Source organism: Neofelis nebulosa, chromosome 10 (genome assembly GCF_028018385.1).
Source record: "Neofelis nebulosa isolate mNeoNeb1 chromosome 10, mNeoNeb1.pri, whole genome shotgun sequence".
Taxonomy (NCBI): domain Eukaryota; kingdom Metazoa; phylum Chordata; class Mammalia; order Carnivora; family Felidae; genus Neofelis; species Neofelis nebulosa.
In genome coordinates, this window is record NC_080791.1 from 76,849,771 (window position 1) to 76,876,751 (window position 26,981).

Consider the following 26,981-nt stretch of genomic DNA (forward strand, 5'->3'; position numbering starts at 1 on the left):
TGTGTTTAGCTGTGTGGCTTCCTGCCATCACCAGAAAGGCACCAATTCCTATTTAGTGTATTCTGTACATATTTTTGAATTCTCACCAATGGATTTGTGGCAGGCAGAGGAGAGTCTTATTCCAAATGGAAGCTCAGGCATTTGTAAACAAGGCCCCATGTTGGTAATTCAGACAAAGTAATCAGAGTTTATGACTGTGGGAGTCTGGAGTATATGTGATGAATGGTATTAATTGGGAGTGAATTGATACTGGAGGGTAAGGAAAGATAATTTCTCCAGCTAAGTACACATGGCCAGTCGCTCAAACTATTCCCCAGACCAAGCCATTATCCCCATGAAAAGGCATTTATTAAGTGCTTATTTGTACATCACGCTATGTTAAATGCTGAACCAAGTAGCTCTTGGAACCCCCTCCCTCGTGTTAAGAGATAAACTGAGGCACCTGAAAATTTATGAGAGTTTATTTGAGCAGACATCAATTCAAATGGAGCAGCACTCTGCTGGCAGGGAACTAAGGGAAAGGCTTTTATAGACCACACAGGGAAGCAAAACAAGGAAATCATTTGATTGGCTATAGCTTAAGTGCTTGCCTTATTTGGGAAAGCCTACTTGGCTGGTTGTGATTGGTTGTTCTTAAGTTTTCACTTCTTAACCTTGAGGTCCTGACAGGAATTGACTCTGGCTCACGTTATCACATGCTTGCATAATCTGTAGGTACAGGGATGTCACCTCAGTCTAATGGCTTCCTTGTTTGATTCCTTTAACACGTGACAGTATCATTTGTGCAGGTGTGGAGGAGACAGTAACCAACCTTACGTGGAGTTTAGAGCTTCGAATAAAGAAACTTGTATACTTAACAATACCTTTTCTTTTTGAGAAGAAACCAATTGAGGTCTCATTTTCTTTGTTCATTGTTTCCACATAGCTCTGTAGTTAGGGGGCTGTGTGAGCTTGTTTGTGTATATAAATGATAAAAATCTGGAATTGACTCAGAATCTCTGATTTTTGCTTCCCGGCTATACTCCCACAACCCAGTACCGTGCATTATAATGTCTGTGATGCCAAGGCTAGTTCCATCCTGTCTCCACTGAATCCTGAATACCTGCAAAAAGCTTGGGTAAAAGGAGGTATATAAAATCATCTGTGGAATGAGAAAGCTGTTGGACTTGGTAAGGATGATGTGTCAGGGCATTCCAATAAGGAAGACACCAAATGTTGTCGAGTGCCTGTCATGTTCTAGGGTCCCTACCAGGGAGTGTATTGATACAATCCCAAAGGAGACCCTTTCCTTCATTTTAAAACGGGTATACTTGCTTGCTTGCTTTATTTATTTATTTCTGCAGAGTCAAATAGGACCTATGTGAAGAAGCTGGCACTATGTCTGGCACAGAGCACATTTTCAGTTACGTTCCTCCTCTTTCCTTTATTACATTGAGCATCGGCCTAAGACTCTTGCCAGTGATTTTCTATGCCCCTGCTTAGATTAGATGCATAAAAGCCAGTCAGAGATGCTGGCTATGTTTTTGGTTAGCATCACTTTTTTAAGGAAAATACCATCTTCCTCTTCACTAGTCTCTTTCTTTTGATATTACTGAATGGAAATTTTACTGCAAGCAGAGCCTAGACCTGTAATATCTGTCATTTGGACCACTGAATTATCTCCAGTGTCTAACAGCTTGTAATTGTCTCTTTCAATTCATACTCCTTTATTGTAATTTTACTTTATTATTTTCTTAATTTCAGTATAGTTAACATACAGTGTTCTATTCTATTAGTTTTTTTTTTTAATTTTTTAATGTTTATTTATTTTTGAGACAGAGAGAGACAGAGCATGAACGGGGGAGGGTCAAGACAGAGAGGGAGACACAGAATCTGAAGCAGGCTCCAGGCTCTGAGCTGTCAGCACAGATCCCGACGCGGGGCTCGAACTCACGGACCGTGAGATCATGACCTGAGCAAAGTCGGACGCTTAACCGACTGAGCCACCCAGGCGCCCCAGTTCTATTAGTTTTATTAGTGTCTATGAGTGTACAATATAATGATTCAATAATGCAGTACATTACTCAGTGCTCTCTGTGGTAAATGTACTCTTTAATCCCATCATCTATTTCACCCATCCCCACCTCCTCTCTGGTAACCACCAATTTGCTCTCTATTATTAAGAGTCTCTTTCTTGGATTGTCTCCTTTGATCTTTGTTCATTTGTTTGGTTTCTTAAATTCCACATATGAACTCTCTAGATCCATCCATGTCACCGCCTTTTTGCTCCAAAAGAGATCTATCCAAAATACTAATTTGACTATCCCCTTATTTAATCCCTTTGATAGCCTAGGATTAGATAAAGCCCAGACTCTCAGTATAACATATAAGACTCTTTGTGACCAGGTTCCTACCTTCCTTTTGAGACTCATGTAGTTCAGCAGCTCCTATGTAGATGGCATTTCATGCGCCAGCATGATCTCGTTCTATTACTTTGCAATCTTCCTTGCACAGGTGCTCCTGCTTATAGCTTCCCACCCTTTATCTTTCTTCACTTAGCCAAACCCATTCATTCTTTCAGAAATAGCTCAAGCTGTTAGGCTCCGCCTGGCACCCTATGGAAAGCCTAGGTACCCTTCCTTAAAGGTTTCTTATCACCCTGTGTTCTGTCAGAAATATAGAATGTTATATTCAAATTATCCATTGGTACCTGTTGCTCCCACAGCAGTCTAGCCCACAGGTCAGCAAAGTTTTGTTTTTTGGGTTTTTTTTTTTTTGGCTTTGTTTGTTTGTTTGTTTGTTTTTCCCTGTAAAAAGCCAGGTCATAAATATTTTAACTTCGGTGGGGCATGTGGTCTCTGCCACAACTACTCAACTCGGTCATCGCAGCAAAGCAGTCAAAGACAATATGCAAATGACCTTGACAGTATTCCAAAAAAAACTTTATTCACAAAAATAGATAGCAGGCTAGATTTGGCCTGTGGGTTGTAGTTTGCCAACTCTTGATAATGGGAATCATTTTTTTCTGTTTCTTAATATCTCCATCTAGCTTGATGCCTAGGATAAAGGGCTTGCTCAATATTAATTGAACTGGGAGTGTTAGCCTCTCCAAACCATCACCTGCCAAGCCCTTAGTTCTTGTTTTGGTTTGAAGTACCATTAGGCTAAATATTTTTAATTTTGTATCCAGCAGGTGTGCCTCATCTGAGGACCAGAAACGAGTTGGTACTTACTAAATTACCAGGTCACATGCCGATAAGGAGATCTGTGCCTTCCGCCTGAGCATTTAAGGCTTCTTGCTAATTTTCTTAGGTATCTCATTGCCCTCAGGTCTTTCAGCTCTCCTTGAAACCAGCCACAGTGCCGTCTGTGACCTGTTTATTGAAAGCTGTGTAACTAAGTACAGTAATAGAATTTTTCAATCAATACCCAATTGTAGCAGGAGCCAGTGAAGAGATTTCAGGGCAGCTGTAACATGCTGGGATAACGTGGTGTCACTAAGAAATCAGGCGGCAGAGAGAAGTATTAATTGAGTTCCATCAATCACACATGTGGGCATTGGGCCTGAAATTTGGTACAGAAGCAATAGCATTGTGCGATGTGTATTTGGGTGTGTAAACCCAGACAGCACACTCATCTGAACTCTGCTGAATGGCACTCAGTTGGTCTAGACCTCTCATAACAAGTGGGTTTTTTTTTTATCCCACCCCTTCAAAAACTCAACAGTCTCTTCTGTTTGCATAACATAAAATGAAAAGTCATGGCATCTAATAGCAACCCTGATACAGTGGCTGCCATGAAGGAATATAGCCATAGAGACTCGGAAATCAAAAGACCCAAAGTGGAAATTTCCAGCAGTTCCACCTACTATGTGTTTTGAGTGTAAGTCAGGTTATATCCAGAGCATCAGTTTTCCTACCTTAGCAATGGGGATAATGCCTGACTTCCTTATCACATTGTTTCAGTGAATTTCAAAGCAGTTTTTGGCTGTGAACATGCTATGTAATGACAGTTGTTGTATTATGAACACCTCGGCTATTCTGCTTCTCCAGGAAATGATGTGTCAACTGTAAGTGAATTTTCTTTGTAATTTAATCTTTTAAGTGCCAGAAGTTTAATTGTAAGGATTTACATGGAAATATTTCTCGAATGCATAGTCAACTGACTGCTTTATTCAACCCACTAGTCAGTGCGAATTTAACTCATTTGTTGTTTTGAATTAACACTGGGAATTATGCTTCTGTTATCAGTGTTAAAGCTGTAGATGCTGCTGGGCTATGGTACTTACCTGGGATTGGCCTCTGACTTCAGAAATACCTTGGCTTTTGCCTTCTGGAAAATCCCAGTTTGCCACTTTATAAATTTAGGTGATTGATGTCTTTCCACAAAGGGGAAGTGCAGACTTGGAGAATTATGAAAATAATGTTCTAGTTGGAAAGAACATGTTAATACCATTGAGTTTCGGTATCTTAAAAATAAGTGAGATGAAACCCCAAGGGTTTAATGACTTGATCGGGAACACACAGAAAATGAATGTCAAAACTTATACTTTGTCTCTGATCACCTGACTACTTTAACAGTAATGCAATTTGTAGGGAGCTTTACAATTTCCAAGGCATTTGAAAATCCGTATCTTCTTTGGACCTCTCTGAAACCCTGTGACATTGATAGGGTAGGGGGTCATTCCCTCCATTTCCAGAGTGCAAAGTGAAGGCCACCCAGTTGCTATATGATCAGGAAAAAATACTGGGGTTGTGAACACATGCCTTCTGACCACAGGTCCTTGTTGTGTTCAAAGTCATCATATTTCACACTCCTGAGCTGTTTCTTGTCTACTCTAGCATGCAGTATCAATGCTACATGACTTCTGGGGCAATGGAGTTTGCTGACTGCTCTAAATTCTCTTCCTAAAAAATGTCTTCTCCCGGAGAATTCCTCGTGTTTCAGAGCAGTTTCTTCACTGTGGCTGTTGATGTTCTCTGCACTGTTCACAGCACGTGAAACCTTATCTGTAAGTTCTGTACTACGAGCAATAGCAGTGGCAGGCACCTTAATATCATATCAGTTTTTATCCACTTAAGCTTACAGACTGCTTCTGCCTCCAGCCTCATCTCCTTTCCCTTTTTTCATAGCACTTTAGGGTCCACCAATACTAAGTTAGTTGAAGTTCCCAGTACGTGGAAGCCTGTTTTTGCTGAATTAGTAAGAAATATTATCAGTTAGAGGTGATAGTAACCCAACTCAAACTGGCTAAAGCATTGCTGGGAACTTATTGGTTCATTAAACTAACAGTGAAGGGATAGAAAAGGCATTGCTGGACTCAAGGTTTCCACATTAATATGAGAAAAATCTCTCTCTCTCTCTCTCCCTCTCTCCCTCCCTCCCTCCCTCACTCCCTCACTCCTCCTCCCCCTCCCCCTCCCCCTCACCCCATTCCTACAGTCTGAAGTTTTCTATGTTAGATTTCTTTCTCAGGCAGCTCTCAAGTGGAAGGAAAAATAACCTTTGGCAGTTTTACACTTATATTAGCTCAGCAGTTCCATTGAAATGACGGCACTTCCTACCACCCCAACCCCACAATAACATAAAGAACATGTTCTCTTTGAATTGGCTTAGTTATATATGTCCATTCTTAGGAATAGAACATGCAGTGAACTCAACCCAAACCACAAGAACTAAGAGTAGAGATAAGAGGGATTTCTGAAATAAAACAGTACATGGTGCTACTATAAATGGAGAATGGATAATGAACAGACAAAAACAAAAATATGTATATATTCACGACATGTACCAAAATGTCTTGCTCCATCTTATTCACCTAAAAAACTCGTATTTATCCTTCTATATCCTACTCACAAGCTGTGTACTATCTGGATGATTGGAGGTAAATTACTTCTATATGTTTGTGTTCTTGTCTCCAACATGGTATATAATAGAAAGAACCAACTGTTAGCTAGTTGTGAAGATTACATACCCAGTTCATGCAAAGTACCTAGAATACCCTTTGGTCAAGATTAAGTGTTTGTAAATTGCAACCATGCTGCTCCACCCCTGCCACAAACACTGTGACATGTTGGGGAGACAAATGCTGTGAAGAAACATAAAGTAGGGTGAAGGCATCGAGTGGCAGTGGTCTCATTTAGGTCCCATTTTTGGAAGGGATTTCTGAGGCAGTAGCATTTGAGTAGAGGTCAGAATGAAATGAGGCTGTGAGCCATATGAACAGCTTGAGAAAGAATATTCTAGGCAAAGGGAACAACACACAAAAAGACCCTAAAGTGGGAAAGAACTTGGCTTCTTTAAGGAGTAGAATCATAAGAAGATATTTACCCAGAAGTGTGATTTCCCCAGAGATATTCAATTGTACCTTTTAGCAGAATGATAGACACACATATCATTAAGCACTAAGTCATTATTGCTAGCAAGAAATCTCTAGCCATTTAATCTCTCTTAGAAGTTTTGAGCTGAGCTCAGGGTAGGTTTTACCAGGCAGAATTCTGAAGTCCGAGTATAAACTACTCACCAAGTGTTTTACATTGGCAGTGGTGGCACATAGAGCCTATGGAATAATATGTGCCTAGAAGGAGTATCTAGGTTGTGCTTGAGGTAATTGGTTCAAAAGAGGGCTAAGCTCTTAAGAGCTGGAAAGAGAGTGGAGGATAAGTCTTCTAACCTGAACAGGTAGAGACAACAGGGGCTGGTTGAACATGGAGTATCAAAATGACTCAATATGGCTGGAGTTCAGAGGCAGAGTGAAGTATTGTTGTGTCAGTTGGGTAGAAATGTCTTCAGGGAAATGTCTTTCTGCATAGAGTAAGACCCCTTTCCTCAGAAGGAATCATTAAGGTAACATTAGGTGGTAGAAACATGATGAAGTTATTTCCTTTGATCTGTTTCTTCAGTATGATCAAGACTTTGGACACAAGACAAAATACAAAAACAAGGTAGTACAGATTAGAGCAAAGAATGTTCTTTGTTCTTGTCATCCTTCCAGTTATTAAACACATGGTGTCCATTTATCTAATGTGTGGCAGTCCCCGTGCTGGGCCCTGGGAGAAATACAGAAATGAGGATTTCAGGGCTCTGGCTCCTTTGTAAGCTTGGATAGTAATAAATTACATGTAAACCAATAATTTGAAAACAGTGTAAAAGGTGCTTCATCACATAAGAGCTATGAAAATTTGAAAGGTATTTGGTCCTTTAAGCCTCTATTTCCTTATTTATAAAGTCAAAATAATACACCTACCTTATAGCACTTTGGAGTGGGGTTAAAAGATATAAACAGTGTTAAATGATTAATGCACTTTCTGGATATAGTAAATGTGCAGTGCTTTTCTAAGGGCTGTGATTACAGCAAAATAGAAGAAATATCTGGGCCTGGGAAATCCTGATATAAGGGATGCCATTTGAACTAGGTCTTGAAGGATGAATTGATAAGTGAGGCAAGGCCATTACAGGGTGGAGAATCATGTGAAATACTATGTAGTGTTCTAGGAGAGAATTTTGTTTATGGTAGAATTAGGTAAAACATATTGAGAACTATTGAAAAAAAACTTGAGGAAAGTCAGAGTGGAGTCAGATTATGATGGCTTTGTGTAGCATTCCAAGGAAGACTTCTTTGGATAAAAATGAGTCTTCATAAGTTTTTAAGAAGAGGAATGGGGTACTTGGAAATGATACGTGTCTAAACAAGTAGCAATGAAATGGGGAGGAGAGGACACAAGGACATGGTGACTGTGTGTGTGTGTGGAATGATGGAGGGTGATTCTCTGTTAGACCCACAACCCTTAGATGAGTGTTAAAAGAACACAGCAGGAAGAAACCAATTGCTTTTGCTTTGAAAGCAGAAGGTATGTGTGTGATGCCGTAGATGACTGTAATTGGTGAAATTTACCACTCATCAGTGATGGTATTTTATGGAGGCTGACAGCATTAATGCATCTGAGAAAAGTCAACCTGTCCATTTTCTGTATAGATGCAGGGAAATGTAATTCACCAGCACCTGCCTGACTCTGTTTGGCAAGTATTGGCATCATCAACCTTAGTTTTATCAGTATGAAAAACTGTTCAGGGAATGCACTACATTCAGGAAAGAGGTTGCTGAAACCCTAGAAAATGGTTTTGAAACTTCATGGTGTTCTGATTGTTGTTTTTATCTATAGTGCTTTGTCTTTGAGACTCTTTTGCAGGTGGGGGGTGGACACAGAACTTAGTCTATTATGTTTTCTTGGGAAAAATCTCCCTCCCCCTTTCATTTATCGGTGAACCAAATGTTTTTTGATCGTTTGAGTTTGGGAATGTCTGCGTTACATTGTCTTTGATAGAGGTACGTTTTTGTGTTTGCTGCTTTGTAATGCTACAGGGTAGGCCTAAGTAAATTATTGTATCACAGTTAAGCTTGATACTCTACTGTAGTGGCCATCACTGTGTCCTCAGTATGGCTGTATCTGGTATTACTGATCACAGCACTGCCCTACGAAACCAATAAAATGGACATGAATTGGTTTGGCCTTTCATTAAATGTTTCACAATCTGCTAGATGGTAATCATTAGCATTTTCTCTGTGACTCTTGAAATAAATGAGACCATCCTTTTACTTGCTGCCTCTACCTAGCCGTCAGATTCCATAAGTCTGATAGATAGTGGGACATCTCTGGAGTCATGCCCAGGAGGTTGCTCCTATGAGCTCAGGGGACTCCTAGTCTGAGAGACTGGATCCCCTCTGTCTCCTCTGTCTGTGCTCTTCTCATCTCCATGTTGAGAAACATCATCAGCCCTCTACACCTTCTTCTTCTCTTTGGCATGGCTTCTGTTGCTATAGCCAATCTCTTGTCTTCCTTCTCTTTCTTTCCTGTCTCCTACTTCTCAAGTTCTCAGCTTTTATATCTACCGATCATCAGTTCCTTTTTTCCTAATTTGAGACACAATAAAAACACACTTTTGAATGATTATCTCATTCACTTTATCTGGCTACCTTTTTTGTCTTGCTTACTGCTTTGAAAATATTTTCTCACTCCAGTAATTTCTTGGGTATGACTATTGCATAAGGTATCATTCTGCAGGTTGAAGGGTCCTGATTGCGCTCTTGAAAAATGGCAAGTGGAAAATGACACCACCATGAATGGCTAACAAAAGAAGGAAATGATTTAACTCTTGATGTGGATTTTGTTTAAGTTTGGAAACAACTAATATTGAACAAATGCCTCTGTTCTTATGATTAAGAATTCTTCTCCATTGCTCAATGCATAGGTATATAATTTCATTGACCCTGTGTTGCATTCTGTTGAAAATAGAAGCCAATGCATTTGTAAAAGCCCAACATTAGATGCAAACACTTGATTGTCTTCACCAATGATAATGGGAAGGTTAAACTTCCTGGTGATACTCTACTAAATCCTTTGCTGGTTTTAGAAGTCTACTCTGTGATTTGTAATTTATTTATTCAGTAAGGAGTGATTGAGTGTGTATTATATGCCAGGAGCTACACTTGGAACTGGAGACAGAGAGATGAACGACATGGTCTGTTTGCTTGAGAAGTTCAAATCTATTAGGTCAAACAGATTAGTGAGAAGATGGTTAGAGGACAGTACGATAAGTGCTATGATGAAATGTGCTAAAGGTCCTCTGGAGGAAGAAAGGAGGATACCTGGAGTAGGTCGAATAGTGGCCCCCTGAAAGATATTCTAGGTCCTAACCCCTAATACCTGTGAATGTGACCTTTAGAAATGGGGTCTTCGCAAATCTAGTTAAGATTTGCAAATCTTACCTTGAGGTGGTACCATCCTGGATTTAGCACGGGCTCTAAATCCAGTGATTGGTGTCTTTATATAAGAAAGAAAGTCCTATATAGCACCCTCAGGAAACAGCAGTGGTGGCTTGCCTAATCCCGGCATGTTCGGTATCGTGTGGGCTCACCAGATGAATATGCAAGCAAGCTCAGCATGTTTGGGGAACTGCATCTGGTGGGATAAGGCTGCTGGTGAAAAGTGGCAAGGAAGCCTTCTGCAGAGGAAGGCAATGTACAGGCTCTGTGCCACTTGCTGGTGTTTTTATCCTGTCATTTAACCTTCACCGCAACTTGAAGAAGAGGTAGTCATGTCTTCATCTCACAAGTGGGCAAACTGAGGCTCAGAGAAGGCTTGTAATTTGCTGAAGGTCACACAGCTAGTGACTGAATCCAGGTATCTCTGATTCTAGGGACTGTGCTGTTTTACCTCCACTGTGCTCTATAAATTAGAAATACATTTTGAGGGACTTGAGCCTAGATATTTCAAAAATAACATTAGCTCAGGAATGAGGGCAACTCGTGTTGTAGGTGAGATATCGCTAAACATCTAGAAAGACAGATAACCAGGCAGTGGTGAAGGCTCGAGGCCCGGCGGGTATGTGCAGCATGAAGCCAGCCATTAATCAGACAAGCTCACTTAAGAGGACCCTGGGCTTTGACTTTGAAGACAGCCAAAGAAAGGTCAAATATATGTTTTTCAATCCTCCAGCAAGCAGAGCTCTTTGGAATTCTTTGCATTCTACAACATGGTAATTAATAATTCTAATTCTGTATTCCTTCCTTGGGACCTTGAAGCATGGAATTGAAAAAATTATACCTCTTCAACAAAATACAAACAACAGTGTGATAACCCTGTGAGGTAGGGTTTCATTTCATTTACCTTTAGTGCCCCAAGTCAGTGTCCTTTTTCCCCCTAGATAGATTTCCTCTCTGTGTATGTAACTAATGATAATAATATCAATAATTATTATCTTTTGAGCACCTGACTCTAAGCGCTCAACCTGCAGTAAAATTTTTTTTCTCATGACAACCATATAAAGAAAGTGCTGTTTTAATTTCCCATTTTTCCATGAGGAAAATAAGGTTTACAAATGTGTCTCGGTAAGTTCTAGGTTACACAGCTAGAGAAAGACCTGAGATTTGTAGCCAGGCTGCCCATGTCCCAGAGCCAGTCATCTGACCGTCCAGGTGTCCATCTGTGTTAGGTATTTGAAAGGGCAGGAGTGGGGAGAACTGCAAACGCTGCAGTTCTTCCTTCTTTTTCTCCTTTCATCTTTCCCTCCTCCCTTATTTCTACCCTCTCTCTTTCCCTCTCCACTCCTTTAAAAACGCAAACAAGCTTTCTCCCATTGGGGAGAGATTCTGGAATTCTCAGTCTCTGCCTTGTAATTAACTTTTGCTTGGGCATGTCATCTAGTTCCTGTCCTCTTCATGTCCTCATTCATTACAGAATGGTTCCATTGCAGATTGCCTTTTAAGATTCTTGTGGAGCGCTTTTTAAACCAAAGCACAGAATGCTTTATGAGTCTGAGAAATCGCTCCAATTTCAAGGTGGAGGTAGGAAATGGAAAAACCCTCTCAAGAGCTCAGCTCCACCCAGATGACCCAGCTACTATCACTGCAGCCTGGATTCATATCTCACTCAATGTTTAACATCTCATTCCATGTGGTTATATAAAATCACAGAATGCTTTTCCCGGGGAGAGGTTACTAGAATTTGTTTCTTAAAAGTTTCCAGACCGTGACCTCCAGAGGTCACAGTATAATATAGGTCTTGACTCCAATATGGCGTGCGGCAGGAAACCTTCTGACCTCCTCACCCCGGGCATTCTCCTCAACTGCTTTTCACAGATAGCACGTGCAGGTTCCCATTTTTAGCGCTCCTGTAAATGCCGAACACCACATTTTGAGTTGCTTTCAGAGTTTTTGTTGCAAAGATAAAACTTGACTGTTGTCCTAGTTTTTTACATTGTGGGACATCCTTAACTAGCTTCCTGAATTTTGCTTTTTGAGATTTGAACACCAACTCTTACTCTGTTCCTCTTCTTAGGTTTTTGTCTTTTTTTTTTTTTTAATTTTTTTTTTTTTTACGTTTATTTATTTTTGAGGCAGAGAGAGACAGAGAATGAACGGGGGAGGGGCAGAGAGAGAGGGAGACACAGAATCGGAAGCAGGCTCCAGGCTCTGAGCCATCAGCCCAGAGCCTGATGCGGGGCTCGAACCCACAGACCGCGAGATCGTGACCTGAGCTGAAGTCAGACGCTTAACCGACTGAGCCACCCAGGCGCCCCCTTAGGTTTTTGTCTTAATCCCTTATTTTTTTCCTTCCTATTGATTCTAGTCTTCAACAAACTCTCCTGAACTCTGGCATCAGTTTATATGCCAGTTGGGGAAGACAGATCACAAGTTTTCACATTTGGGAAGAAATTGCTGCACTGTATTAACCTAGAGAATAAGAGACTGACAGATTTAAGAGGAAGTGACCATTATTGTGCACTTATGTTCATGGGCACGGTGAAAAATACTTTATATGCACTATTTATTTAATCCCAGTAATATCAGTGTGCCATAGGTTCTCTTATTGACCTAACTATACAGATAAGGAATTTGGTGCTTAAGGAGATTAAGCAATTTTCAAAATAAGGTCATGGTGGCAATCCTTTTATAATATAAAAATGTAATAAATCAACATATTTTACACCTTAAATGTACACAATGCTTTTTTTTTTAATGTCAGTTATATCTCACCCAAGCTGAGGGGTGAGAATCAATCAGCTAATAAGGGTTGGAACCGGGACCGGAACCTAGACCTGTTTCCAGAGTCATAACCACACACCAAGCTGTAGGCTCTATGGAAGAATTCCACAGACACCCATGTTGTTTGAGTAATGTGTGAATGATTGACCCCTACGTGCAAAAAATCAGGGTCGAATATTCCTCATTCCCAAGTTTTTAGAGATTTTTTTGCTGCATTGCTCTTCCTTTTATGTGATTCTTCCATTTCTACATTTCAGAGACTTTAAACTCAAGAAACTTATTCATATTCAGCATTTTGGCTGTGCTTTCCTAGGAAAAAGCCACCAGTTTTATTCTGAATGAAATTGGAATTGCAGGAAAATAAGACAATATTGGCCGTTCTGAATCGTTCGTAAGAGCAGTGAGTACCTGAGGAGGAAGGCAAAGTAGAAGTGGCTCTTCGGGGCGCCTGGGTGGCTCAGTCGGTTGGGCGACCGACTTCGGCTCAGGTCATGATCTTGCAGTCCGTGAGTTCGAGCCCCGCATCGGGCTCTGTGCTGACAGCTCAGAGCCTGGAGCCTGTTTCAGATTCTGTGTCTCCCTCTCTCTGTGACCCTCCCCCGTTCATGCTCTGTCTCTCTCTGTCTCAAAAATAAGTAAAACGTAAAAATTAAAATTAAAATTAAAATTAAAAAAAAAAAAAAAAAAAAAAAGAAGTGGCTCTTCAGTGAAATAGCCCAAAGCCTGGGTTAGTAGAATACCAGCTACAGGGGCGCCTGGGTGACTCAGTCAGTTGAGTGTCGGACTTCAGCTCGGGTCATAATCTCACGGCTCATGAGTTCAAGCCCCGTGTCGGGCTCTGTGCTGTCACTGAAGAGCCTGCTTCAGATCCTCTGTCCCCCACTCTCTGTCCCTCCTCCGCTTGTGCTCTCTCTCTCTCTCTCTCTCAAAAATATTAAAAAAAGAAAAAGGTGGGGGAGTTGCCTGGGTGGCTCAGTGGGTTAAGCGTCTGGCTTCGGCTCAGGTCATGATTTCATGGTTTGTGGGTTTGAGCCCCACGTCAGGCTCTGTGCTGACAGCTCAGAATCTGGAGATTGCTGTGGATTCTGTGTCTCCCTTTCTCCCTGCCCCTCCCCTGCTCATGCTCAGTCTCTCTCTGGAACATAAATAAACATTAAAAAAGAATAGCAGCTACAGTCACTGTGTCACAGTCACTGTATCTCCTTCCTTATGGCCCATCTCCCAGCAAGCTCGGTGCTCCTCTGGTTCCACCAGTGGTGCTCCATGCATCTGTCCTTCTGCATGTGCTCTTGCTCCCCACCCCTGACTTGACCCTCCTTGGCCCCAAACTGCCTTGTTCCTTACTGTTTTTCTGATTCAGCTTAGGCATCTGCTGTTGTGTGGACCTCTTTTTGATCTTCTAGAAAGACGTTTGTGCAGGCAGTATTGCTAGGATATATAAAGCACGACATGATCTGTACACTCTACCCCTCAGGGCTTCTGCACTTGCTGTAACCTCTGCTTGGAACACTTTTCTCCTTGATGGCTCACTCCTTCTCCGCTTGTGTCTTTACTCAGCTGTCACCTGCTCAGTGACACCTTCCACAATTGCCCTGTTTAACTGTAACCCTCTCCCGCTGTCACCTCCCCCTACCCCACTCTCCTGCTCTCTTGTGGTTTTCACTATATCGCTTGTCATCATCTACCTTACTGTGTCACTTACACACTTATTTTGTTACTGTATATATTCTCCCACTAGAATATAGACCCATAAGTTGAAGTATTTTTTCTCTATTCTTTGTAATTCTTGGTTCTCAGAATAATCTTTGGCACAGAGGGTATTCAATAAGTATCTGTTGAATGACTAAATAAAAAGGACTGTCTACCTTTGCTAACCTTTGACACCGTTGACATGTTGAGCTGGATAATTCTTTGCTTTGGGGCTGTCCTGTGCATGCAGGATGTTCAGCAGCAGCATTCCTGGTCTCTGCCCACCAGTACACCCACCACTGCACTCCCCCATTTGTGACCCCGGAAAATGCCTCCAGACATTGCCAGGTATCCCCTGGGGAGGGGAGGATTGCCTCAGGGAGAATCATTATAATAGACTTTCAGATTCTGGAGGATAGGGATCATGTCTTACTAGAGTATCGAGTGTCTGAACACATAGTAAATGATCCATTTTTAAAACTGAATTGATCTGACTTGGTCAAATGTTGATCTCAAATTTCATGATACAGTTCATGACACAAAGCTGACTTCTCAAACTTTGTTTTCCTTACATAATTGATGTACTCTAACAAAATACACAGGTTTAATATCACCAGAATTCAAGATGATAGAGAGGAAGGCAGAATTGCAAACAACATGACCCTCATCCTTAAGAATCTCACAGTCCAGTCAGAGAAGCATATATACAGCCTCACCCCACCTCTCCCCTCCAAAACAAAATGCAAAAGGATGCACTATCTCTCCTTTCAACCATGGTTATTCCCAACTACTTTTTCTTCTGAAAGAGATTTTTAGTAAAGGCTCATATAGTAAATATTTTGACTTTTCAGGCCACATGGACTCTGTTGCAACTATATCCCTAGAGAATAGCAACATTTACTTATGTCACTCTTTGTAGAGCTAAGACCAAAATCTGAAGATTAATCTAAAAGTGACTCTGTGGCCCCACATACTGTCACAGAATGCTGTGGACTAGAAGAATACAGTGATTACCAAGGATGTGTGAAATAAGTGCCTAGTTTAAAGTGCAGGATTAGCGGGCTGGAGAAGTAAGTCATTGAATGATAGCTTATTTTAAAAATGATAGAGAATAGAGTACAGTGCAAAGCAATGCAATGGAAGTCACTACAGTAGAAAACATCGAAATGCATTACACATACTGAGAGTCAATTTTATATTACTGGTTGTGTGTATGTGAAGGTTTCTGAATAAAACTTACAGCCTACTATTTAGAGTAGTAAAAAAGATTAGCAAAGTATTATGTTAAACCAAATAACTAGAATGATGGACAGAACAAAAGAGTCTGTATGCAGATATCCAGGCAGTACACTACTGTGCCTTGAGGTCACTAACAAAGTGGATGGAAGTGGATGGGATCCAGGAAATGGATGGGAAATGGGAAGATGGAGAGGATGGCTCGCAGGTGCTAACATGCTCCTGTTTGCCTGCATGACTAACTGCATTTTCTTCTAATGCTCCGTCTCTAACCTTGATGTGAGTTATAAACACTGACTCATTTTCATCTTCTATTCAATACCTTTCCGCAGGACAAACCTTGACCTGAAGTGTCCCTTTTCCTGTGCTTCTCTTCTTGGCAAAAATCCCATTCATTCCTCCAGACCCAACTCAAATGCCAGCTCTGTTGAAAAGCTTTGCCCTAAGTCCATCAGGCACAATTTATCACATTGTCTTCTATGTTCTGTCGGCATTTTATTCATATTGCTATCATAGCATTTACTGCATTTTATTCTTTTTTTTTTTTTTTTAACGTTTATTGATTTTTGAGACAGAGAGAGACAGAGCATGAACGGGGGAGGGTCAGAGAGAGGGAGACACAGAATCGGAAACAGGCTCCAGGCTCCGAGCTGTCAGCACAGAGCCCGACGCGGGGCTCGAACTCACGGACCGCGAGATCATGACCCGAGCCGAAGTCGGCCGCTCAACCAACTGAGCCACCCAGGCGCCCCTATTCTTGGTTTTATATGTGTTTTAGATGTCTCTGCCATCTCTCACCTAGCTATAGACTTGTCAGCACCCAGCATGTTTTCTGTGCACAGTAGGTGGGCAAGCTCAAAATGGTAATGACTTAGAAAGAGGTGATTGATGCTGGACTCAAAACCCAGATTACCACTTAGCAGTGTGACCTTCCACTTCTCTAAGCCAGCTTTCTCATCTGACAACGAGGATAACATGGCTAATCCACAGTGCTGCTGCTGTTAGGATGAAATGGAATATAGTCTTTAAGGCCTTAATAGGTCTTCCATAAATGGAATTCACCATTACTATTGTTAGTATTATTAGTGTTGAAAAGGAGAGTGCAAAGGGCTATTACAGCTGTGGATACAAACACACATAGTAAGTAATAGGGGTGATGGTGACCTGGAGGCAGTAGTTAAATATCAACTTGTGCAGTATACTGTGTGCTTAAGACCAGAATAATATGAAAATGGAGAGTTGTAGACATCTGAATGTTTGATTTTATTTATCAGACTAGCCATCTGGATGATTTTATTCTTAGTTTTTTTCTGCATTTTAACTGTTTTTTTCAGGGGGGGAGAGATTAAGGAGGTAGAAATGGAAAAAAGGGTTAAAGTAACATAATTTTGCTCCTGGAGACACCTAATAGACTTACATTGTGTAAAGTTGGAGCAGAGTTTCTCAGTCTCAACACTGTTGACATTTTGGGCCAGATAATTCTTTGTTATGCAGGGCCAACCTATGCATTACAAGACGTTTAGCAACATCCCTGTCCTCTACCCACCAAATGTCATTACCGCACTGACCCTACCTGCCATCTGTGACAACCAGACATGTTTGAGAGGGTCTTGATATGTACCATGTTCTGAAAGAAATGAGGAATAAACCAAAAAGCAAACATAGAAGTGATATCACCTTTGTTACTGACAGCTGGGTTGAAGAAGATGAGTTTAAGTCAGTAAGACAAGGTAGTTTGCTAAGAATGAACACAGAAGAAGGCTGACTTACCAACCAGGTTCCAGGGAGGAAGGCATCATCTGGGAGGTAAGGAAAATTGATTCCATCTGAATGAAGGCAGCTCATTCCCAAGAAAGATGTGGGGGTGGCCATGGAGTTTTGGTAAGCATGAATAGGTTTTAAATATTTCCTCCCCATTTAGGGTTTTAGGTGCACATAATCAACTTAATTATAATCTTTGGCTCATAATACCATGTAATCATTGGTCCATGGTAGGCAGCTATTATTTATTGAGGTATCTTGATGGTTATTTTTAAAGGCCGTAATTCACATCTAGTAACTATCCAAAACAAAGCTAGAAATGTAACAATTACATACTTCTAATGGTGCTTCCAGCCTTGTTTCCTGCTTCTCCCACCTGAGAATCATCACCCTGATACATATTCTCCCCAAATTTACCAACAGAATTTAATTCCTCTGCCTGCACAGGTCAGAAATGAGCTCGAGGAAAATGCTTCCTCAAGGAAACCAGGAGGAAAGAAAAGAGTTTCCTTTTATCAGATGGTGCTGAATGAAACTTGTATGTTTCCTTATATTTTGTCAGCATACTGAGTATCCCTGGAAACTGAATATATGCCCAGAAAACTTTCTGAGGATCCTGCAAAGTGTTTGGACCTTGAATGGTTATTACTTTTTTGTTAGTGTAAAACCAGCGTTGTCACATTGAACACATGATGATACTGGGCATCTGCAAACCTATATTCTCATTTTGTTCCCTACATGTCCAAGTTTTGTTCCACATGCTGAGACTTTTTGAATATAAAACAAGTAGTCTTTCTGTGGATTAATGCTCCCTCAATTTTGAGTTTTCTGGTTTTCTTGCACAATGAAGAGAGTCCATTCAAAAACAGAATAATACCATTTCAGAGTTGGTCCAGGGCAACATCTCCCCCAGGGTATGACATTAATAACAAATGGCATTGTAATGGCAGAATCAGGTTTTTAATTTCATTGCATATTTATAATCTATTCAAGTCATGCTTCGAATTAGTGGTTGACAAAAGAGCAACATACCCACGATGCCTGAGTTTTCCTGAGTTTGCAAAGTAGCTATGATTCCAAGTTTCACTGTAAACCATGTGATAGATCTAAACTCATCAGGTCAAGGAAGGAATGACCATGAGCCTTCATTAAAGAATAAGCTCCATGGCATAGGGATCTTTTCTGTGTAATCCTTGGCACATCTAGAACAAAAACCAGTGCATGATAGTAGTGTTCTTTGGGAAAACAGAATACTGGTGATAAATAACAACAGTCACCTCCAGGTCCTGAGCACACTATACCTGTAGTGCCCTGCGCTGGGTGGTTTGCATTGGCAGTTCAATGTAACCTGCACAGTGTAGGTGTTTTTGTCATTATTGTTTGTTTTGTTCTCTGAGGTCCAGAGAAGTGAAATAATTTGCTGTAGGTGACATAGCTATTAAATGCAGAACAAGGGTTTGAGTCATGTGATTCTCCTATCCTGTCTTCCCAGAAACTGGAAAGAAATGTAGTGCCGACTTGGCTTTTTGTTTTGGTTATACCATCCACTAAGTAATGCTGTGCAAAATTATAGGTCCTCTGAGCATCAGAATCTTTGTCTTTGAAATGCTGGGCTGATAGTTGATCAAGAAGAACCAGATATAAATAATCTATCCACAACCTTTAGTTTAGGATGCCAGTGTCTTTTGATGTCTTGTAAAGTATTCAAAGAAATACTTTGCATTGATCTTGATTTCGGGTAGTTCAAGTTTTGGATGACATGTTCCTTCTTTATTTGCTTTTCTGTTTTGTTTTTTTTAAATTACTTTGTCATACTCTCTGAGGTTTGAGTAGGTAATGAATTTCTGTTCCAGATAAAGTCCATCAAAAAATACTGTGTGCCTAGATTTCGTAAATTGTGACTAGGCTCAGACACAAATGGAGATTAGATAAGATGAACAGGAACAGCTCCCTACCCCCCTTCTTTGGTGCCATACGTGCAATTTGGACATATTTATTTTTTTCTTTCAATTTATAGACCATTTACTTAGCCCTTATGGAACTATCCAAAAAAGAACAAAGCTGCCCATGTGAATACCAGATTGCAGATTAACCTGCACTGTAACATATGAAGAAAAGGCAAGGCCTAGAGCCAAAGAAGTCTGCTTGAATCTTTGCTCTCCTGCTTTGCTACCTGAGTGGCCTTAGACAGGGTACTTGGTTTTTGAGCCCTGCTTTTACCCTTCTTGTGAAAGAAACAGTAACTAACACCTATCTGTCATTTCCATGATAAAGGTCACTACTACCATTATTAGAAACTAAATCAAGCATAAACAACAAGGGATGCCTTTAACCCATCTTGGGGAAGCCCTACTCCTTGTCGAATGGGCTTATATTGTCTGGGTATTAGGCAATTTGTTCCCACTCCGTGCTTCACCGTCATGACAATATTGCCATCAATCAATTTTATTTAACAAAATAGTTATTTAACACTATGTGCCACATATTGTTTAAAGGCCCTTACAAACACTAATTCATTTCGTCCTCACAGCACCCTATTTATTATGACATCTGCATTCTTAGAACATTACAAACATTACGCTTGCCACAAAACCTCCATCATTTCTTCGTAAGAGTTGAGTAAGTCAGGAGCACGCACGCACATTATTAGGAATCTGTTTAAGTGTGTGCGCACATGCGCATACAGCTCTGGCCCAAGTGCTGTTTGTTTCACTAAAGAAACCCAAGCTGAGCTTCTTGCTTCCTAATTCCTGTTGTCTTTTGGGGTCACTTGAAACTACTCCTTACCAGCTTTCCATCTGCCGTTTCAGCCTGCAACAACACTTTATTTTTTGTTACTAGCTCTGGTGCAGAGCTATATGTTAAATATCCTACCTGAAATGTCAGTCACCAGAGGCCAAATGTGTGATTTTTGGGGGCAAGAGATTTTGTATACGTTTGTATGCATATGTTTATATACATATTGGTTTGTGATGAACATACCAAGGCTGATGTGGTCCAAATGTGTTTTGCATAGTCTTAGGGTACTAAGATGCTAGAAAATGGGAAATCGTATTTGAATAGCAAGGTACACACATGCAAAGGAGCTCACGATTAATTACTAAGCTACAGAATGTTAAATTATACAGGGGATGTTAAATGATGTGGAAAATGGTAATATTGTGAGAAGTTCTATGTATTTGAACTAGTATTCAACTCTCCAGAGCTTTTTATGTAGCTTTTTAAAAGTTAAACCCATATTATTTGGGTGATGATGGCAAAATATAACAATGACATTTTTCCAGTGTGGCATATTTCTAGCAGCAATTAAAAGCATTTGCTCAGCTAGGTCTCTTGTGAATGAAAGAAACTCAGTGGTAACAAGTTGCAATCATCTTCATTAATGACAAATTTGGCGGTTTTGGTACACTATATTATGGGTTATGCTGAAGGGTTTGATCATAAATTATCCAGCATGGAAGTGTTGAGGAATTGTTAGAAAAAGAGTTTTCTTGTCAGAATAATCTGCAGAATATAGGTCAGTTCATTCAGCAACTACCGTGTACTCAGGTTCTAAAACTATGGTACAGTGGGGACCAAGAACAATCCAGTTACTTGTCCTGATGGGTCTTACAGGCCAGTGGATGAAATAGAAGGTGGTAACTAATTATACATAAGTGAACAATTATAGGTGGTACTGTTGAGGAGAGGTTCATGGAGCTATACAGCTAGTGGGTAATATGGGAAACCAACCTGGTCTCTGAAGGTTAACAGGGCAGCACTGAGTTGGGGTTTGGTTTATCAAAAGACTTAACAAAGAATACATCCTTTGAAACAGCATTTGCACATTGAAGCATTTCTCCTAAAGGAATAATTTGAGGTGTATTGAGCATTTTAGCTATAAGGACAAGGTAATGTTTTACTATGGAATTGTTGGAAACATCTTAAATATCCAACAGTAAGCACTTACTTAAATTTATGTCATCAAAAATTATATAGACTATTCCAAATCTTTTAAAGTAATATACAAATGTTTTTATTATCATAAAAGATGTTTTAAAAATAGTTACAAAGAGTAGTTTCAAAATCGTATTTAAAATGCCTTTGTGTTTGGGGCACCTGGGTGGCTCAGTCAGTTGAGCATCCGACTTCAGCTCAGGTCACGGTCTCGCGGTTTGTGGGTTCGAGCCCCGCGTCTGGTTCTGTGCTGACAGCTCGGAGCCTGGAGCTTACTTCAGATTCTGTGTCTCCTCCTCTCTCTGCCCCTCCCATGCTCATGCTCTATCTCTCACTGTCTCTCAATAATAAATAAATATTTAAAAAAATAAAATAAAATAAAATGCCTTTGCCTTTGACCCTACCCTATCCTTTCTGGTTTCCTATTTGATTTAAAATTTATCAATAATCAGAATAATAGCAATAGTAATAGTTGCTCATACTAACTACCCCTTAGCACATGCCAGCCCTATGCTAGATACTTAATATCCATTATTTCAATTGATTTCATATAAACCAGTGAAATATGTATTATGTTTATTTCTTTTTGTATACAGAAACTTTTAAATATGTCAACACATAAGTATTCTCTCTGCAACGAAGAAAGAATTGTTTCTGTGTTCATGCTGTTCACCATGAGTTTCCTTATTGCCATCTTATCTAAGAGAAATCTCTTACTATTATTATTATTTATTTATTTTATTTTATTTTTTTGTGACAGCTTTCTGCCAAGAGGGCTGCAGGTACGGTGGAACATGTGTGTCTCCTAACAAATGCGTCTGTCCTTCTGGATTCACAGGAAGCCACTGTGAGAAAGGTAACCTTGCCTGTTTTGTTATTTTGGGAGGATAGGGAGTGGAGACAGAGAGAATCTTTCATAGAGAATGAAACTCTTTCTCTAAGTATGGTACTGTGGGTTAACTTGGTACCTTATGTTTTGATGGCAGGTGTTCCTCTTCCAAAGAGGGTACATTTTGATTACAGAGTATTAGGGATCCTCCCTTTGAAAATAGGGCTTCATTTGCCCTCTCTCCAGCGTGTCTAATTTAGCAAGGTCGAGTCCTTTCTCTGCTATAGTTTGCTGTGTGCATTTTTAGTGCTAATTGGAGATAAAGCCTGATGAACTGACCTGCCCAACGTATCATCTATTGGGTAGCATAACATGCAACTATTGGAGTTGTAACAATCTGCTGCATCAACAGAATCTAGATTAGAACCACATGCTCTTTGCGTAAAAGCACATTAAATAACTGTAACAGCAGGTTTATTGGTGTGCTTGGAATTTTATTCTAATATTGGTTTATAATGAACATTATCGTTCATGGACCTGATAATATAAGCCGATTAGTATTGGTAAGATTCCATTATGTGCATCTTTCTATTGGCAATAAATGTAATGTTTACACTTGGTGCTATCTGGTGAAATCCAGCTCTCTTATTAATTGAAGACGTCCTCCTACCTTTGTGTGAGTGAAAAGTGCCATTCGATGTCAGTGTGCCAGTGTGTGCAGTCAGTGCAGGCAAGGGGTTTATGCCACGTAAGGATGAACATTTCAGTGTATCTGCCCATGAGTTTTGTTAGGGTAAAACCACTGTATTGTGTTTTTCTTAGAAGGGAGTGTCACACTTGACACTTACCATAGAATAGCATAGAAAAATGGAAACAGGATGTTGTCATCATTATTCCTCTTAGTTGATGAGTTTGAGGGTGTCTTCCTGTAATGCCAAAGATCGAAGCAAAGCTCCTTTCCTTCATGTTTAAAGTTTTCATATTTTTAATGAGCCCAAACTGTCCAACAGACTACATTGTGCTACCTTTATATTTATAAGGCAGCCTGAGTCTTTATAAAAATATTTCAAAATTTACATAAATTATTCAACAGGGAAGTCAATGACATGCACACCATCGTTTCCATATTTTGTGATATTATCCACAAATCAAGTCACATTTATTAAATAATATTAATTGGCTTATCCTTAAGAAGAATGTGTCAAGAAGCCAAGTTCTACTTCTGAGCAGCATATGAGAACATTACCCCACGGAGTTGAAATATTCTTGCCAAAAGCAAAGACACCAAATGGTAATTTAGCACACATGTCTTTACTGTAGTACATTTGATTTTGATTACGTTTTCTAAAATTAAAAAAAAAATCTGAAGGTTTCCCATTATTTCCTCTAGAACTGCTGTGTTTCCCTAAATGAGTATCCAGGGATTAATGGGGACAGAATGGTGATGGTGATGATGTTGATAATGATGGATACCACTCCTACCAATAGACCATTTATCATGTACCAGTTATGTGTCAGGCCTTTAAAATGAGTGCTTTAATATTAACACACAAAAGAGATTGATGTCCCCGCTCCCATTTTACAGATGGTAAACTAAAGCTTTATCCAGATTGGCAACTTCTCTAGCCATTTCTGCAGTGCTACAGAGCCACTATTAGAACTGAGAATAAAATATAAGTTGCATTGCACAAAGCCTGTGGTATAAACCCTTGTGTGTGTTTCTCAAGGATAATACATGGAGTTCCTGTTAAAATCCAGACTCCTGGGCTACCACCCCAGACCTGGTGAATCAGGACGTCTGGGCGAGGGCCCACAAATCTGTACTTTCACCAGGCACTTCAGGTTGCTGTTATAAACTAATTGTTAAATTGTTATTGAGATATTTAGCCAGAACATCTGTAAAGTTCTTACTCTTTTTACCTTTTAAAGAATTAGGGGAGAGCATTTATCTTAGACCAATGCCCGAGTCCATGGCCGCTCTTGAAAAATTAACTGTCGTTTCTGATGACTTGTTGATTTGACCTCTGGCCTTTTTTCTGCTTGGTAAGGGGTTAACTGAATCAGTGCTTATGTTCTGGTTCATAATGTGGAGCAGGAAAAATAGAGATGAAGGAGAAAAGACCAGGGGAAAAACGAAACAAGGACAGGCAGGACATGGGTTCCTACATAAATGTTATGGTTGTTAAATTTGAGATTGACAATTGCATTTTCATGAATCTTTGCAGTTATTATAAGGTTAAAAAAATAAAACAAGGTTCTCCACGTGTGATGCTATCTGCCATCAGTAGCAAAGCCATTCCATTAAATGCTGGCCAGTATTCTTTTTTTTTTTTTAATGTTTACTTCTTTTTGAGAGAGAGAGAGAGAGACAGGGTGTGAGCAGGGGCAGGGGAGGGGCATAGAGAGAAGGAGAGACCCAGAACTCAAAGTGGGCTCCAGACTCCATGCTGTCAGCACAGAGCCCAATGTGGGGCTCGAACTCACAAACCGTGATATCATAACCTGAGCCCAAGTCAGATGCTTAACCAACTAAGCCACCCTGGTGCCCCATAATGCTGGCCAGTATTCTAATTCTGTGAGATTTTTTGTGAGTAGGATCAAGTATACATTTTCCAGTCAGTTGTGTGCAAGGGATCTAGATGAATTTAGGATAAACACTGAAAACCTATGCCATATCTTATCTGAATTATTTTGTCACATTGATCATTAGCAAGAAGCATTAAGTAATTCTGTTTGCCTTTGAATAGTGACGTTGGATGCCTTGAGTCTCAGAGTACAAGGGAAAATGCAAACGCATTATGAATGTCTCATAGCATGACTAGACTAAATCTTTTATTTGGTTTGTTTCAATTTCAGGGCTAATTAAACGGTCCCATTCGAGCTATATAGAATTCACTTATGTTTCGTCTTAAAAATGTTTCCATTGTCCCCCCCCCTCGTTATTGGTTTTATCCAGTGTGATATTCAGCCTCTCAGAACATAAGTACATTTAGTTAAATCATTGAAATAATTTGTTTAAAAAATGCCTGTCTAGAATTTAATGAAGTTAAGACTCCCACCTGTGTTTTTTATGTTACCACAAAGATAAACAACCCTGCATTTATCTTCTATTGATGAGATTTTAGTAAATGTAAGCTTTTTATAACCCCACTCACGATAAGCAAAATTTTATCTTCCTTGGTTTTTGGACAGTATATTATGTTGGTCCTTCTCTATGCCCTTACCTTTGATTTGGTTTCAGCATAAACATTGAGATGTGTAATGAGAGATGAGTGAAGAATCAGAAGTCATTTTGCTACTTTTTAAGGAAAGAGCAGCTAGAGAAAGCTTTCTTGTTAACTTAAGGGAGCTAATAGGACATCATGCCAAAGTGACGTAACGCAGCCAAACATAAAACAAAATGAAACAACACAAAGTCCTCCCAGAGACTTTTCAGTGTGAAATCAAGGAGCTGCACTAAATCCAAAAATATGTAACCTACCAGAAAACAGCAGAACATCATCTTCTGAGAAGTGAATGAGAATAAGCTTTCTACTTGGCATTAAGCAAATGTGCAAGCAAGAACAAGTAGACATTACATATAAGGTATCAAATTATGTCCAGTTAAAGGTTTCATAAACTTGACAGTAGTGACCTTGTGGACCAGATAGTTCTTGGTTGTGGAGGGCTGTCCTGTGCATTGTGGGTTATTTAGCAGCATCACTGGACTCTGTACCCATCAAATACCACTAACTGGGTCATCCCCAGCCAGGACAAGCAGAAATGTCTCTTGACATTGCCAAATATTGCCTGGGAGGCAGAATTAATGCCTACTGACAACACCAGGTTAAGATGTAGCATTTTTAAAAATCTTTACAAAAATTTTCTGTATGTATGTATGTATGTATGTACACACACATATGTATTTTAGGTAAGTGTATCTCAGTATTAGTTGATAATATACAACTTATAAGCATTTTTTGGCAGATAAAACATTTTTAGAAGTGCTCAGAGCCAGTATAATTAGAAAATTCTTGACCATCCAAGAACCAGAATCTGGCTTATATCCACCATGTGCTCTGTGAGATGCACCTTCTTATTGTCATAGGCACCAGGTTGATGTGGAAGCTCGGTCTACTTTCTCCCACTGACAGAATAAACAGGTGAATGCTCTAACCGCACTCAACAAGTAAGTTACTCTAACCCTTGTGTTCTAAAGGAAAAGAAAACCCTTTATTCTTTCTTTTTCTTTTTACAAAGTGCTTTTAATATGTGTAGTAAGAAGATAATGTCTCATAATATAAAACTTAGACACACACATCGTAAATGGAATATTCTCTAAAATTATTTCTCTCTGACGATACTAGGTAGTCAGTTTTGGAAAGCGTTTTGACTGGGATATAAATGAAGATGTTCTCGTCTGGTGGTGGTACAGACAAGGCATCTAATTTTACTACATTTTCCTACTTGTATATTTCATGAATTCTAAGCTGTATACCCAAGCACTTATAACCAGGATCTTGTGAATCAGACAAAGTTGGACAGTACTTATCACACTATAGGCTAGAACATAGTCTAATGTAAAAAATTATAAAGAAATTATACTGATATCCTAAAATTAGCAGACCTTGACTTTCTCCCACACTGCTTCAGAAATGGGTTCCTTTATTGTAAATATTGTTCAATAAACTCACATAACCATTGAACCTCTCATAATCTGCAAACCTTACCAAAGTATATTAAGTACCTGATCAAGAATATTCAGTTCGGGGGGGCACCTGGGTGGCTCAGTCGGTTTAGCATCTGATTTCTGCTCAGGTCATGATCTCGCGGTTCATGAGTTTGAGCCCTGTATCGGGTTCTCTGCTGTCAGTGTGGAGTCCGCTTTGGATCCTCTGCCCGTCCTCCCGGCCCCCAACCTTCTCCGCTTGTATGCATGCACACACATGTACTGTCTCTCTCTCAGAAATAAATAAGCATTAAAAAACAAAAAAAAAATTTAAGGATATTCAGGGAAATCAATAAATA

At 39.9% G+C, this 26,981-nt stretch overlaps 1 protein-coding gene across 2 annotated transcripts in view; it reads left to right on the forward strand.

Annotated features, from left to right (window-relative positions):
• NELL1 (neural EGFL like 1) overlaps positions 1–26,981 on the forward strand; it is an 891,388-nt gene that overhangs the window by 633,134 nt on the left and 231,273 nt on the right. For both annotated transcript variants that reach the window (XM_058688463.1, XM_058688464.1), the window contains exon 15: positions 21,906–22,001. In XM_058688463.1, the coding sequence (XP_058544446.1) occupies positions 21,906–22,001 (96 nt within the window). The remainder of the gene's footprint in view (positions 1–21,905; positions 22,002–26,981) is intronic.